General features: G+C 31.3%; 2 protein-coding genes across 4 annotated transcripts; both read left to right on the top strand.

Moving 5' to 3' along the window:
- Positions 1-6773: 6773 nt before the first annotated feature.
- On the top strand, positions 6774-8931 carry LOC118031504 (DAG protein, chloroplastic). 3 transcript variants are annotated; one of them, XM_035035933.2, is made up of 5 exons: positions 6774-7181; positions 7901-7998; positions 8102-8167; positions 8274-8449; positions 8664-8931. In XM_035035933.2, the coding sequence occupies exons 1-4, from the start codon at positions 6832-6834 to the stop codon at positions 8447-8449; spliced, it is 690 nt and encodes a 229-aa protein (XP_034891824.1). In that variant the 5' UTR covers positions 6774-6831; the 3' UTR covers positions 8664-8931. The 3 variants fall into 3 exon arrangements, with proteins under 3 accessions (XP_034891824.1, XP_073268457.1, XP_034891823.1); XM_035035932.2 differs by having other exon boundaries at positions 6775-7181; positions 8274-8460; XM_073412356.1 differs by lacking the exon at positions 8664-8931 and having other exon boundaries at positions 8274-8597.
- A 2673-nt stretch (positions 8932-11604) lies between these two features.
- Positions 11605-13397, top strand: LOC118031503 (uncharacterized). The gene has a single exon (XM_035035931.2). The coding sequence runs from the start codon at positions 11897-11899 to the stop codon at positions 12965-12967; it is 1071 nt and encodes a 356-aa protein (XP_034891822.1). The 5' UTR covers positions 11605-11896; the 3' UTR covers positions 12968-13397.
- Positions 13398-14611: the final 1214 nt, after the last annotated feature.

The following is a 14611-nucleotide window of genomic DNA, read 5'->3' as shown; positions in this document are numbered from 1 at the left end:
TCAAATCCCCTCAAGATCAAGAGCAATCATGAGCCATAATTTATCTCTACTATTTTCATATTTGAAGGGTGGTTAAAGAAAGTGGTAATTGTTTTTTAAAATGTTTTTTTTATTGAAAATAAATAAAAATAATATTTTTTTTATTTTTAACATTAATATATTAAAATGATATGAAAATATCAACAAAAATATTTAAAAATGAAACAAACATGCTCCTAAGCTCAAAATATTTGATCAATTCTTGAGGAGCAAAAGTAAAAGTAACCAAAACAAATCAACTTCAAAAACTCCATCAAATGTTATTAACAATTTTAAACGATAACCATTACATATTTATAATATAATTATACTATACTATACTATACTATAAAAACAAATACAAGGGGAAGAAAAAAAACAAAAAACAAAAATAAAAAAAATAACTTTTGAGTGTGTAAGAGAGTTTTATAATTTTATGATGGGATCGAATGTTATTGTCTTTATCTCTTTTTATATTTATCTTTCTATAAACATCTAGAAATTTAGCTATAGTTTAAGCATGATAAAGTTTTCTATATATATATATATATATATATAAAATAAAATAAAAAGTTAGTGAAATGGGAAATGTGGCTCTGAAATACTCAAGATATACGTACAGAACGACCTCTTTGGATCTTCTGCTTGTCTTCTTTCGTTGCTCGAATGTTCCGTTCTAATTCGTTAGAAACTGACCATTTTGTCCTCTTGTTGTTTGCTCTTGTCTTGGCTTAGGACTCTTACCATACGCACCAAATAGTTGTTCAGGCATGCTCCTTAGCCTTTAAGAGATATATTATATACTACTTAGAACCTTTGTCATTGTCTTAGACCCTACTTCCATTTTCTTTTTAATGTTTGTTCTTCTTCGCAACTATAATAACAGGAGCTTAGCACATGGTAATCTTGGCTTTTTAAGGTTTAATCCCATGTTTTCTCAATTTTTCACATGATTTAATACGCATGATTCATGACTGACTATCCGGGAGTAATGTAATTTCTGTTTTTTTTGATGTGTTTTAGTATTAAATTAATTTTTTTATAGTGTTTTTTTATTAATTTTTTTATATACTAATATCAAAAATAATTTAAAAATATTTTCGAGCGAATAATATTTTTAAAAAGCAATTTGCATCATAATACTAAACATATAAATAGCATAATTATGTACAATATGTTTCATCGTGAAATTTAATAAGTTATTTTTTATTTATAAATATATCAAATGCAAATATTTGTATATATAGTAGCGGATCTTTTAATTGTTGAATATTAGTTTGGAAGAAAAAAAATTAATTTTCATTAATTTTCACTAATTAAGCTTTTCTAGATCAGAATATTTTAAAATTACATTGATGTGTTGATGAAAAATTGTGTGTTTTAATTAGAAATTTCTCTTACATTCAGAATTATTATAATAATGTTAAGAATAAATATATTAACTACTAAAACCGACATTTAAAAGATTGATAGCAATTGATGGATGGGAATTACATTTAATATTGCCACTGATGATGGGTTTGCAGATAAAATTGCAATTAGATTAGTGGCTAATCCTGTGTTCAACTGCTAATGACAATCACCTTATTAAATAATTCAGGTCCTTTTCGAGTCTTCGAGACAAAATTAGAATAAGTTATTGATAAAAATGCTAGACCACAAATAATTTATCATATTTTTAAGTTGGACCACCCTCTTTTTAAGATTCTATATTTTAGAATTTTTAATAATTATTTTACCCTTTCTTCGTTATAGATGGGATAATTTTAAAAAATATATATAAACTTTAAATATATATATATATATATATTAAATTTTAACATATAAAATTAGAAAATCTATGCTTGAAAAGAAAAAAAAAATTTCTAATCTGAAAAATAAATTATATTCTTATTATCTTCAGTTCTGCCTTTTTCTTCTTCTTTTTCTTTTTGATAGAAGTTAAAGGAGTATTTAAAAAAAAAATGCCACTAAATGTTACTTTTATTTTTATTTTTTAAAGATGAAATTCATGTTATTTCCAATAATATTGTCTTCTCTACTATATATGTTTACATATGTTTAATAATATGTTTACTATATATTTTTAATTAAAAATATATTAAATTAAATAATATTTTTTAAATGTACAATACACACACCTCATCTTATTATTTTTTTTAAATGCCACTAAATGTTACTTTTTTTTTTAAAGATGAAATTCATGTTATTTCCAATAATTAAAGATAGAGTTCCTAAATTCCAAACAAAGACGGGTTCTTAATCATTGGTTTTGTGAACTTAATGACACGATCTAGGGCTTGAATTTCATCTTTATCCTTCGTTCTAGCTAATTCGAAATTCATTGATTAATAAGAAACAAAATACTTTTAGACCAAGCCATGTTGGGAATTGGATTTAGACCAAGCTACCATCACCAAAAGCCATTGAACACAAGCATAAACACTCCAATTAGAGGCCTTTGCTTGCACTCAATTTCTTTAAAGAATGAAAGCCATTGACACTTAGTTTTTTTTTCTTCTTCTTTTTGATCATGAAAGGGCCACTGACTTTACTAAACATCCCTTCGATGGCTTTTTGACATTTTAAAGAACTTAGTGAAGTTGGAATGGTTAAGTAACTTGCCCTGTTTGATAGTACAAACAAACACACAAAGAGAGAATCATATGGGCAACAGCTTTTTGTATTTATTTGATTAATTTGTTTACAATAATTAAGCAAGCATGGGAAACAAGATAAGATAATGTTGTCTCCTTTACAGTGTATGTGTTTGATAACGCAATGCATGATATTTTTTAATTTAAAATATATTAAGTTAAATAATATTTTTTAAAAATTTTAATATCACTGTATCAAAACTATCAATAAACATCAAAATAATATTAATTTAATATATTTTTAAATAAAAAAACATTTTAAAAACTATTAGATAAACAAGTTAAACAAACACTCTACCCTGAACCGAACAAGACCATATGTAACCTCCTGTCTTGCAAAAGTCAATATGGCTTTCGTCCAAACACTAAATTCCCAAAGGAAAGTTAAGCTCCTGTTATAAGATATTTATTGAATTTCACTAGTAAGTTTTATCATTTTTTATGTCGTTAGTTGTTAGTTCTTTTACTATTATTCATTATTTTATTTTTTTCTAAAAAATTGTTTTCCAAATTTTGAAACACAAAAATGAAAAATAACTAGCAGAACTCTATTCATTATTCTGAAATCATTTTGAACAAAACCTTTTTCTATCAAAATGAACTCTATTTAAAATATTTTTTTTCAAAAACAATTTTAAAATAATAATAGTGAAGATTTAAATTTCTAAGAGTATACGTATCATTAAAAAGCCCGTTTGTTATTGTATATTAAAATAATATTTTTTATTAGTATATTAAAACAATTAAAAAATACTATTTTTTTTTTTAAATAATTCATCAATTGGCAAGGAGGATGATCCTCATCCGTGAAATATTCATCTTATTACCTTGAAGCCAGCACGCCTAAAGAGAATTGTTGGCATTATTTTATTTGATAGCCACACACCCACACAAAAAGGTAATAATTATTTATGTGCAAGGCTGCTAGCAAAGCTTTCTTTGCCTGTCATTACACAGGCAATCTCTCGGAAATACGTTCTAGCAAGGAGATATTCTACACATAACTACAAGGTTTGGTTAGCTCTTCTTCCTGTCTGCTAGCGTTGCTTTCTACCCTAATCTCTGCTAACCCTCTAAAATAAACATGTTTTGTTGAGCAACTGATGTAAGTAGAAGATTTGGTCAAATATTTATGATAAAATATGTACTTATCACGCATCGAAATGGACTTTTTCTTCCACAGGATTTGATAGTGTTGTGATGTAACATGCACCTAATCTTGCAACCACACAGCAAGAGAATCAAATCTGATAGTTTTTGAACTTGGGACTTCCTTCTTCTATCAAGACTCGGTACGTGGGTTCTCAAATTTGTCCAAATCAGCTACAGGGAAGAACATGGGGATGCCGGAAAATGACTGGTGTTCTTGAGGTGGTGGCCGGAGCTCCAAGCTGCCTGGAGAGGCAGGCTGTGGCAGAAAGACAAGGGGCTTACGAGCATTTTAGCTAGGATGGCAAGACCTAGCCCAAGCTCAATTTTGCTTTCTAAGCCTAACCCAATAGCTAGGATGAATTCGTTTGGGATTGGATCGGGCTATTGGTGTGGATTGGATATTGTCTTGGAGTGAAGGCAAGATTGGATCAAATAGTGTCTTGGATATTAAAATGTTTTTTAAAAAAAAAACAGAAAAACTATGGGCATGACATTTTTATCATGGATTCTTTTCTAAAATATTGTGGATTACAATAAAAAAAATTATTTGGGTTTTATATCATTTATTTTAATCCCTTAATTTTTTAATTTTTTATTTTATTCTAGTTAATTGTTTTGGATTTAAGCCTGAGAAATTTTTCTAGTTTGTTTTATATATGGTTATTGGAAAAATTTGTTGGGGTTATGTAGGTTATTGATTTTATAGAGAAAAAAAATAAAATAAAAACTTTCATGGAAACCTATAACTATAAGTAGAAGAAAAATTTTCTAATTGTGGTAAATATATTTTCAGTACCCAAAATGATGTATTCACCCCAAAATTTATAATTACAACCTTTATTTACTTTCAAATACAAAAAATAATAAGATGAGAAAAAATCACTAGAACAAGTCTCAAATAGCTTTGAATCCATGCCAATGATACCTTCAAAGCTACATCCATAAAATTACTCAACAAAATTATTAAACCGATCTTTCAAAGATCAAGTTTAAGAGAATATTTGTTTTTATAGATTCTTCTATTTTTGAAACAAATTATAGAAAACAAGTGTTTGGTAATTAAAGAAACGCGATTTATTGCTTGTGAATCTCAGCAGAATTTATGCTTAACACATAGGCAATGAAAAGCAGCTTGTCCATGCCAATGATACCTTCAAAGCTACATCCATAAAATTACTCAACAAAATTATTAAACCGATCTTTCAAAGATCAAGTTTAAGAGAATATTTGTTTTTATAGATTCTTCTATTTTTGAAACAAATTATAGAAAACAAGTGTTTGGTAATTAAAGAAACGCGATTTATTGCTTGTGGATCTCAGCAGAATTTATGCTTAACACATAGGCAATGAAAAGTAGCTACAAGCTGCTTCGTCTCATCTATGCAAGGTGAAAATTCACTCTGCACTATTCACCTTTGTGAAGTGAACGAGTGAATTAATTCACTCTGCACACAAAGGTGAATAGTGGAGAGTAAATATTCACTCTGCATTGTTTACGTTAATAGTAAAAAAAAATTATTTTTAAAAAGTTTTAATTGTGTTTTATTCAAAAACTAGTATTTAACATTATTCAATGATACTACATAAATTAGAAGGAGATTGTATGATGGTGTAACATTTGCAGAATTTAATCATAATTCTAATTTTGTTCTTAGTGATATTTTACCTAATTTTGTTGCTCGCTTAAAAAACCATGGAAATTGTAGTCCTTGTCAGATGAATTTTGTACATGATGGAATTGTAGATACTTTAATGAAACAATAAAAAACATTATACATAAAATATTATTTATTTCATGATGTAATAACATTAGTTAAATCTATAATATTTAAATTAAAAACCATCAATATATATATATATATATATATATATATATATATATATATATATATATATATATATATATATATATCTTTTTTAACTATTTTATAACCTGAATTTGAAAATCATTTTTAATCAAATATATTAAACTATTTTTTGTTTAACCTCAATTTTAGTTACAGTTTTAACCAAACATATATAAATACAAAACTAACCTCAACAAAAAATGCTTTTATAAAATATTTTTTTTCAAACCACAACCACAAAAGCTATCACAATACCAAAGACACTCGACTTGAATCAAAATTAAGCCTGATTTATCTTGTTAAATTTAAAATATTTTCATTGCAAGATTTTTTTTTAAATTAAAATAATATTATTTTAAAAAATAAAAACTTCTCAAACTTAAACCCAACTAGTCAACTATAGGCATCACATTTTTTTTTTATCATGGATTCCTTTTGTATTACAATAATTTTTTTTTATTTGGGTTTTATATAATTTATTTTAGTCCTTTAATTTTTAATTTTTATTTTATCTTTTAATAGTTAATTGTTTTGAGTTTAAGTTAAGAAGTTTTTCTAGTTTGTTATATATATATATATATATATATATATATATATATATATATATGAGTATCACAGTTTGAAAAAAAATATCGGTGTTATGTAGGATTGGATGAGTTAACCCTAATTGATTTTGATTAATTTAAAATATTATTGTTATAAAATTAAAAAAATATAATAATATTATTTTGAAAAAAAAATAAAAATTAAATCAAGTTTTAACTAAGAAAAACCGGATAACCAATCAAATCATACTAAATTAAATCTAATCCAGTTTAATTTGAAATAAGGCATGAGCCGGGTTGGACCATGTTTAGAAAGTGTTTGAGATTATAATGTATGATATTTTTTAAAGTACTTTTTATTTGAAAATACATTAAATTAATATATTTTTTATTTTTTATCCTAAAAAAATATAATTTAAATTTTTTTAAAAATATTTAAAAATTAAAAAAATACAATCCAACCACACTTGCCAAACAAAGGCTAACATTCTAAACGCTATCGTTTCAACTGAACAGGCAATATCTCATCTCCATTCTACCTTATCTTTTTCCAAAACCCCACAAAATCATTACTCAACACACGAACACACCACTCTCCCGTCACTCTTTCCAATGGCAACATTCACACTCTCTTCATCTCTAACACCCAAAACCCTAACCCCTTCGCTCTCAAACCTTAAACCCACCTTCTTAACTTCACTCAAACCCCAATCATCGACTAGTTCCCAGCTGATTTCAGCTCCCAAGATTAGGTATCAGCCCTTGATTACAAGGGCTGCTGTAGGTTCTGATTACTCAGCAAGAAGAAGTAACAGCAGTAATGATGATAGAGAGACGATACTGTTACCCGGTTGTGATTATAATCATTGGTTGATTGTTATGGAGTTCCCTAAAGACCCTGCTCCTACTAGAGAACAGATGATTGATACTTATCTTAATACTCTTGCTACTGTCTTGGGCAGGTTAGTTTCTTTCTTGTTCTTGTTTTAGTGATTTCGTTGCAAAGTTTGTGTCTTTTGTGGTTTTGATTGAGAAATGGATGATTTGGTTGATGGGTTTTGTTTGGTTTTCCTCGTATTGATGGCTAACTAGGATGTGTGTGAAAATGGTTTCTTAAGGTTCATGTAGTAAAGTTATGTCCTTTTTCGTCGGATGTTAATTATTAATTTTTTTTTGAAAAATCAATATTTTGGTTGATGGGTTTTGGTTTGTCTGGATTTTTGGTTTGGTTATTTGTATTGATGGCCATGATGATGCATACGGGGATGGCTTTTTGCATAAAGGTTGTGTCTTTTAGTGCCATTTATTGGTCTTAGTTGGTTATGGTTTTATTTAAAGTTACCATGGTTGATGAGTTTTGTGTTTTTGGATCATTAAGAGATGAGGTCTCGATGTTTCAGTACTGAAGGTTGTGTATTTGGTGTTATATGTTGATGATAGTTTGGTTAGATGTGAAAACAGCTTACATGGATGATGAGCTTTTTCTGGTTTTGTGTTTATTATTGTGCTTTTGTATTTGTGTTGAATTGGGGATTTTATGAAGTTGGTTATGTTGGTAAAGTTTCTTTTTTCATTCCCAACAATAGTAGGAAATTGAATGAGAGTTTCTTGGTTAGTTTAATTGTGATAGTGTTTTGTACTGCATTTTAATGTGTTGGTGCTTATGAATTTTTTCTCCCAGCATGGAAGAGGCGAAGAAGAATATGTATGCTTTTAGCACCACCACCTACACTGGGTTCCAATGCACAGTAGATGAAGCCACATCTGAGAAATTTAAGGGTAAGAAATTATTGACATTGGTTTCGACTTTCATTTTTCGTGTTGTATAGCATAATATTATGGTACATTACGAAGAATTTATTTGTATCTTCTTGTTATGTAGGTTTGCCTGGGGTCCTCTGGGTACTGCCAGACTCATACATAGATGTTAAAAACAAAGATTATGGAGGTGCTTTACTATATCAGTTAATGACATGTTGCTTAGCATATGTACCCATGTGGGTGATGTTACGATGGATCCCTTCATGCACTTTTTATTTTTCATTTTGTTGTAGGAGACAAGTATGTCAATGGGGAGATTATTCCATGCACATACCCTACTTATCAACCCAAACAACGCACTACTTCAAAGTACGAGAATAGAAGGTATGAGAGACGGAGAGATGGACCACCTCCAGATCGAAGAAGAACAAGACAGGGGACAACCAAGTCAGAGCCAGCCTCTCCATGAGTCAGTAAAATGTATCTTTTCTTTTATGAGATTTGTTTTCTCCTTTTCATGTTTTCTTATTGAAAGTTCTGAAATGTTTAGTGATTCACCAATGGATTTTGTTTATGCAAACTTCAGCTACATATGATTTATTTTACTCTTCGCTCCATATGGTTATCATGTAATTCAATTTTTCACAACATTGCAATTGATCTAGAATGGTGTTGTTTTTCAGGCAATTGATGTTTTAGCGTCAAAGTAGATGCCATTTTCAGGAGTCCCTGGATTATTCTTCGTCTTTTGGTGGGTGGGAAATTAGGCATGCATATTTGAACATTGAGGTTAGAAAACTCTATTTATATAGTGAGTCTGGTGAGTGCATGATACATATCCCTTGTAAGGTCAGATGAGTTTTTCCATCTCCACGAGTATGAAGTGTTGTCTGTGTTCTGTGACAAATGGAGCTTTGATGTGTAAAGATATCTGTTAAATTTTTTTGATTCTCTTCTGTTTTTGATCATACCAAACTTGTTAAAGACTTTTGGATTTGATGGCGTTTGGTATGATCACATAATAATAACTAGCTTTTAAGACAATTCTATTTGTAAGCTAAGCAAGTTTGGCAGCTGACCACAGCCATTTCATCCACTTTGATGTGTTTTAAATAGCTTTCCCATTTTATCTTTGTCAGATACTTTTGTTGTTGGTTAAAAAACCCAGAACCAAGAAGTTTGAGGTGTTCATCTGTTTTTTCTGAACACCACTTTTCAAGCACTCGATACACCTAACAATATAATAGTCCAGATGCAACTCATGATCCCCAAAAATTGCTGCAGCTTCGCTTGCATTTGCCCTGCATTTCTCTCCTTTAGACACTATGGCTAGTATCAGTGCCTTGGCTATGGCATCCCTGCTAAAAAGAACCATCTCCATTTCTGTCTACTACCACAGCCGAATCTTTCCCAACTAGAATCCTTATGTTGATGAGTTGATCTATGATGAAAGGTAAAAGAACAAGACAATGTCCAAATTGCGAAGTTTCTACCACAGCTCCCTCGCCGGTGAAGAAGAGACCCCAAATTGATGGGTGCCCCGAAATCCAATCTGTGGTGCTCATCTCACACACAATTCCTTTGTTACTCGTACGTTCAATAAAACCTAAGGGGAGAGCATTTACATCACTATTAACCCCACCAGGGTTTCTAAGATCGATACAAATGGCAATCCTGATAGTTCTGATCCATAAACCATCTCATATATTTGGTTTTTTGTTGGCTTGATCTCACTCCCAAGCCCCGCTAACACGACACACTTTGGTTTCTGCTCATCAAGCTAATTAAACATCTTCCTCCATGACTCGCCATTAACCGTTGCTCCTGTTTCCGGTCTCTCTGGAGGGAGTAAACCCACTGGAATTACTGGTTTTCCACCTGGTTTCTCATGAAGATCGACGTACTCATCTTCACATTCATAGCGAGGACCTATGGCCAATGCTTGACATGCTTTAAGAATCTGGGCAGTCCTTTCCGCGTCTGATTTTCCTTAAACCTTATCTCCATGGAAGTCTGCATGGAAACCAATAGCCTCATGAAAATTGAGAGCTGTGGAGGAGCGAAAGTCAAACCATTCTCGTGGTTTTGTCAAACTTTCCGCTGAGGACCAAACCAAGTCCTTTCGGCCATCTCCATCTAGATAATTGATCAATAATTAAAACAAGAATACAAAATTTCTTTTTTTTTTTCTTTTTCTTTTTACTATGGATGTTCAGCCCAGCTCATTACATGTACCTCGACTAATCCCCCGAGACTTTTAAATTAACGATCAGGTAAGTTTCCAGTGATTCTAAGATTTGTGGCACTTGAACTTGTGATATCTAGAAAGCAAACCTAGGATCTTGTTAGTTGAGATGCATCTTTCATGTTAGAATACAAAATATTTTAAATGGGTGGAAGTAACTCTAAATATGAGCATTAAATTCATAAGTTAATTCTCTCTAAAATAATGATAATAAAGTCTGCATATTTAAGAGGTTTATAAAATTTCAAATAAGCAAGAATTATATCTCAACTAGAAAATAAAAACCAAAATTTAAGATTACAAAGGAAAGAAGCACAAAATCCAAAATAAACAACAAATTTAAAAATAAGAAGGGAAGTCACAAAAATTGCTAAACTAGGAGTATTGGTGAGATTTTTTATATCTAAAGGTTAAGCCGTTATAAAAACTATAAAGAAAATATTTTTTAAAAACTCCTGTAAAAAATTGAGTATAATGCAATTGTTGAATAAAAAATTATTGTTATTTTAAACTATTATTCAGGCTTATCACGATTATATCTCATTTTAAATCTTGATCTGACTTAATAATTTATAAATACATCTATAATATTATTTATATAGTCTGTCTTAGATAAATTTTCATCTAGTTATACCATACTGATATAAAACATCTCAAAATCACTCATTAATAGACCCGACTACATCATTATTCTAGAAGCCACGAGGATGCAGCTGCTGCTGCTGAGTATGGAGAAATAAATGATCATGAGCGAGGCATCATGTTCTCGGGCTATCTCCACCGCTCAACGAGCTACAACATCAGCTATTATCCAGTCTGGTGATTTATTGCATACAAATTGCTTGCTTAGAGGAGGTTGCAAGAAATTGATGCAGCTTTCAAGTGCTGAATTTCTAAGCTGGTAAAATCTGTGGTGTCCTGTATGGATGTAGCCTGTATATAAATTTGTATTTATTATTGAAATGGAGATCTACACATTGCTCTGAACCAGGAAACATGGCCCGCATATGAGGATCCGTTCTTTATCAAAGGCAGGTGGCTTCACCATATAATGTCCTGCTAGGCTTACAACAAGGATGATATAGTGTTTTATATTTTAAAAAACTTTATAAAAAATATATTTTTCACAAAGTGGAATAGACACTTGACCACAAGAAAATAAAGCTACTCCTCATAAATTTCCGAACCTAATAAATTAGATTCTTTTTCTGTCACATCCATCTCTAACTTTCACGTTTGTGTTAAAAAATTCTTGCAAAGCAAACTCTCAATCATACGACCTTGAATTGCTTGTCTTTTTCCATGGACTAAACGCAAAGGCACATGCATCTTGTCTCGAGATAGCTTGGTGGTTGGTTCACAGCGCATATCTGAATTGTTTCCGTATCTGATAAACACAAAGGACAAATTCCATGATGTGGGCTTTTAATCCATGGCAATTATAAACTCTTATCAGATAGGGATTGTAGGGTTCTTGTACATAGGCACTTGCTAGGTCTTGTGAATTGATCAGTTCAGATCTGCTGATAAGATTGGTTTCTCTCTTGTTGATGTTCTTATAGAGAGCTTTAAGTTCAGGTCATTTACTTTTATGTGGAAAATGATTGCTGCAAACACCAAAATATAACTATGCTTTAGTTGCTGAAGAGATTACTTGAGGTAGATCCATCAATGGCCTTCTACAGTTACAGCTATGAAGAGGATTATCAAGGTGAGTACTATACCGGAGAGTACTCGATAATTCCTTATAATAGCAGCTATGATCCTTCCCCAGATCATGATTCAGTGGCTTATTCCAGCTACAACTACAATGAGCACCAAGTTCTTGCCTATGATCCACCTTCTTATTATGCTGCTTATGATCCTGTCTCAAGTTACTCAAGAACTGCTTACTCTGCATCTACTTTCAGTGAGCCTATGTGTATTGAGTATGATCCGGGTCATTACTATAATGAACAGACGCGATTCATTGTCTCGTATAATGTCTCAGAGTTTAATGAGCCTGCGTACGAAGAATATGATCCAACTCCTTACGGTGGTGGCTATGATCTCGCTGCAACTTATGGAAAACCTCTTCCTCACTCGGCCGAAACTTGTTATCCTCGTTCAACGCCGGATCCGAATGTCTCATCACTGAATGGTTTCTCTTATGGATCGATTAAAGCACCTTATGGAAAAGATGAAGTCAATGAACCTGCTGCCAAACCGCAAAATGAAAGCAAACCAATTAGCCCTCCTGCTATTGAACCAGCGCCGGTGCCCGTGCCCGTGCCCCTTGAACTTAGCAACGGCCGTGGAAATTCTCAAGAGAAGTTGCAGAAAGGTGAAGAAAGTGAGGAAAAGGGAGTTGATCATCCTGATCCCTCGCCTGGCTATGATACCGGAATTGCCAATGGATCATGTGGAGAATTTGGTTATGAGTATGGCAGGCCAGGGCCACAAATTCCACCAGGATATGGCCTGGAAGCAATGGACCTTTGTGAAAGTTTATTTGGTTACTGGCCTTGTCTATCTCGGTATGCTAGGAATGTCAATGACTGTCAAGAAGCTGCTGACTGTGGAAGCCATGGGAATCAATGGAAAGGGACTGCTGATTATCTCTTCGGAAGCTCAAATCCTTATGGTGAAAGGGACGATGGAGGCAACAGCTACGGGAATGCTATTTATGGCTATGAAAGGCATTATCAGGAGGAACCTCTCCACTACCAGGTTAAGTATGTTGAAGATTCATGGTCATCGTAATCATGTCAGGCACTCATCTGTATATATATCTTCTTGAATCATTCTTCAATTCCGTCCAAAAAGGTGGCCACAAAAATGGGTCTTGAACAATGGACCTTGATGATTTGCAAAAGCATCATCATTGATCATCACATCTTCAAAATCCAACAGTGGAAAAGTTGAGGTTGCTGTAAGCATTTTCTTTGCTGGCTTCTGTAATTATTGCTGTGGTGATTGCTGTTTAGGCATAGGCCAACCAATTTTCCATGGATCACGAGAATTGTTATAATGGAAGCATTCATCATTAGAAGTAATCGATGGAAGCATTCATCATCATAAATAATAGATGGTTCGACACATAGTTGTCATTCCAGGATTTACTTGGAGAAAAAGTTCTGGCTTGTTAGGTAATAGATGGCTTAATTTTTATTAAAACACAGTTTTTTTTTTCTTTTTTTTTTCCCATTTGAATCAGATTAATCAATTCACTACAAACTTGTCCGAATCGGTAGTTGTCTTTCTCACCCAACAAACCTCCAAAAAGAATTTCCAATTGAAATTTGGAGATTATACTGTTCATAATTCAACCTACATGGTCTTAATTGACGAAAAACAACTAATATAATGATAAAATTGGCTAAATATTTTCATAATTGAATCATTTGTCGAATTGATACAAATACAAGGATTAAACTATAAGTTTTTCCACAAACCTTATTTGACATACAAGGAAAAAGCATGGCAGACAAAAGATAACCTCGTAATATCCACCATGGTCTAAGCAGCAGTTTCTCTCCGTCTCCTCCTTTTTCTTGGCATTGCTGGCCGCCTGCCAAGTGTAAGCTTTGAGGTTGGATTCTTCTGCCTCTTCTGTTGTCATGCATACCAAAAAACTCTTTGGTCTCAACCTCACTTGACTTGTTACCAAATTAGCTAACTTTGCATTTACCACATCACCCCTTCTTTTTTCTTTATTAGTTATGTTCCAATCCTCTCTGCTTTGTTTTCTTGACCTATTTATCCTTTTAATGTGGTATATTAGCATTAAAATAACAATTTAATATGAATTTAATAAATACTGACTTCATTTAATCTAAATAGATAAATTTGTTTTAAATAGTTATCTTATTCGAAGAGTAATGAGTAGAGTATAGATATTATCAAACCGACTCTTAATTAGATAATATATATATATATATTTTTTAAATAATAAATAATAATTGGATAATGGATATCCAAAACTCAATAAATAAAGTATAAATATTTAAATTCTTTACCTTATAATTAATGAGTAAGATATGGATATAAAAAAATCCAACCCGTGAATATTTATTGCAATCTCTACTTAACATGTCTCCTATTATTATTTTACTAAATGAGAAAAATACTATGTCCATGTAATTCATTCCCACACTCACCTATGACATTCACATCAAAATTGAAACATTTGTAGTTTTATTCTTTCCAAAAAAATTATCTAAACTAAAACTAAAATCATTATAGATAGTATTAACTAAAACACGTTGAATTTTAACTATAGAATTAGTATTGTTCACTCATACCCAAAACATTATGGATAGCATTGTGTATTTTTTTATAATTCATTTTGATCCTCAAAGTTTTATTTTATGCAATTTAATTCTAATTGAAGGCCAATTACTTCCA

This window comes from Populus alba, chromosome 11, assembly GCF_005239225.2.
Source record: "Populus alba chromosome 11, ASM523922v2, whole genome shotgun sequence".
Lineage (NCBI taxonomy): Eukaryota > Viridiplantae > Streptophyta > Magnoliopsida > Malpighiales > Salicaceae > Populus > Populus alba.
The sequence above is the reverse complement of the archived record's forward strand: the minus strand, read 5'-3'. Positions and strand labels throughout refer to the sequence as shown.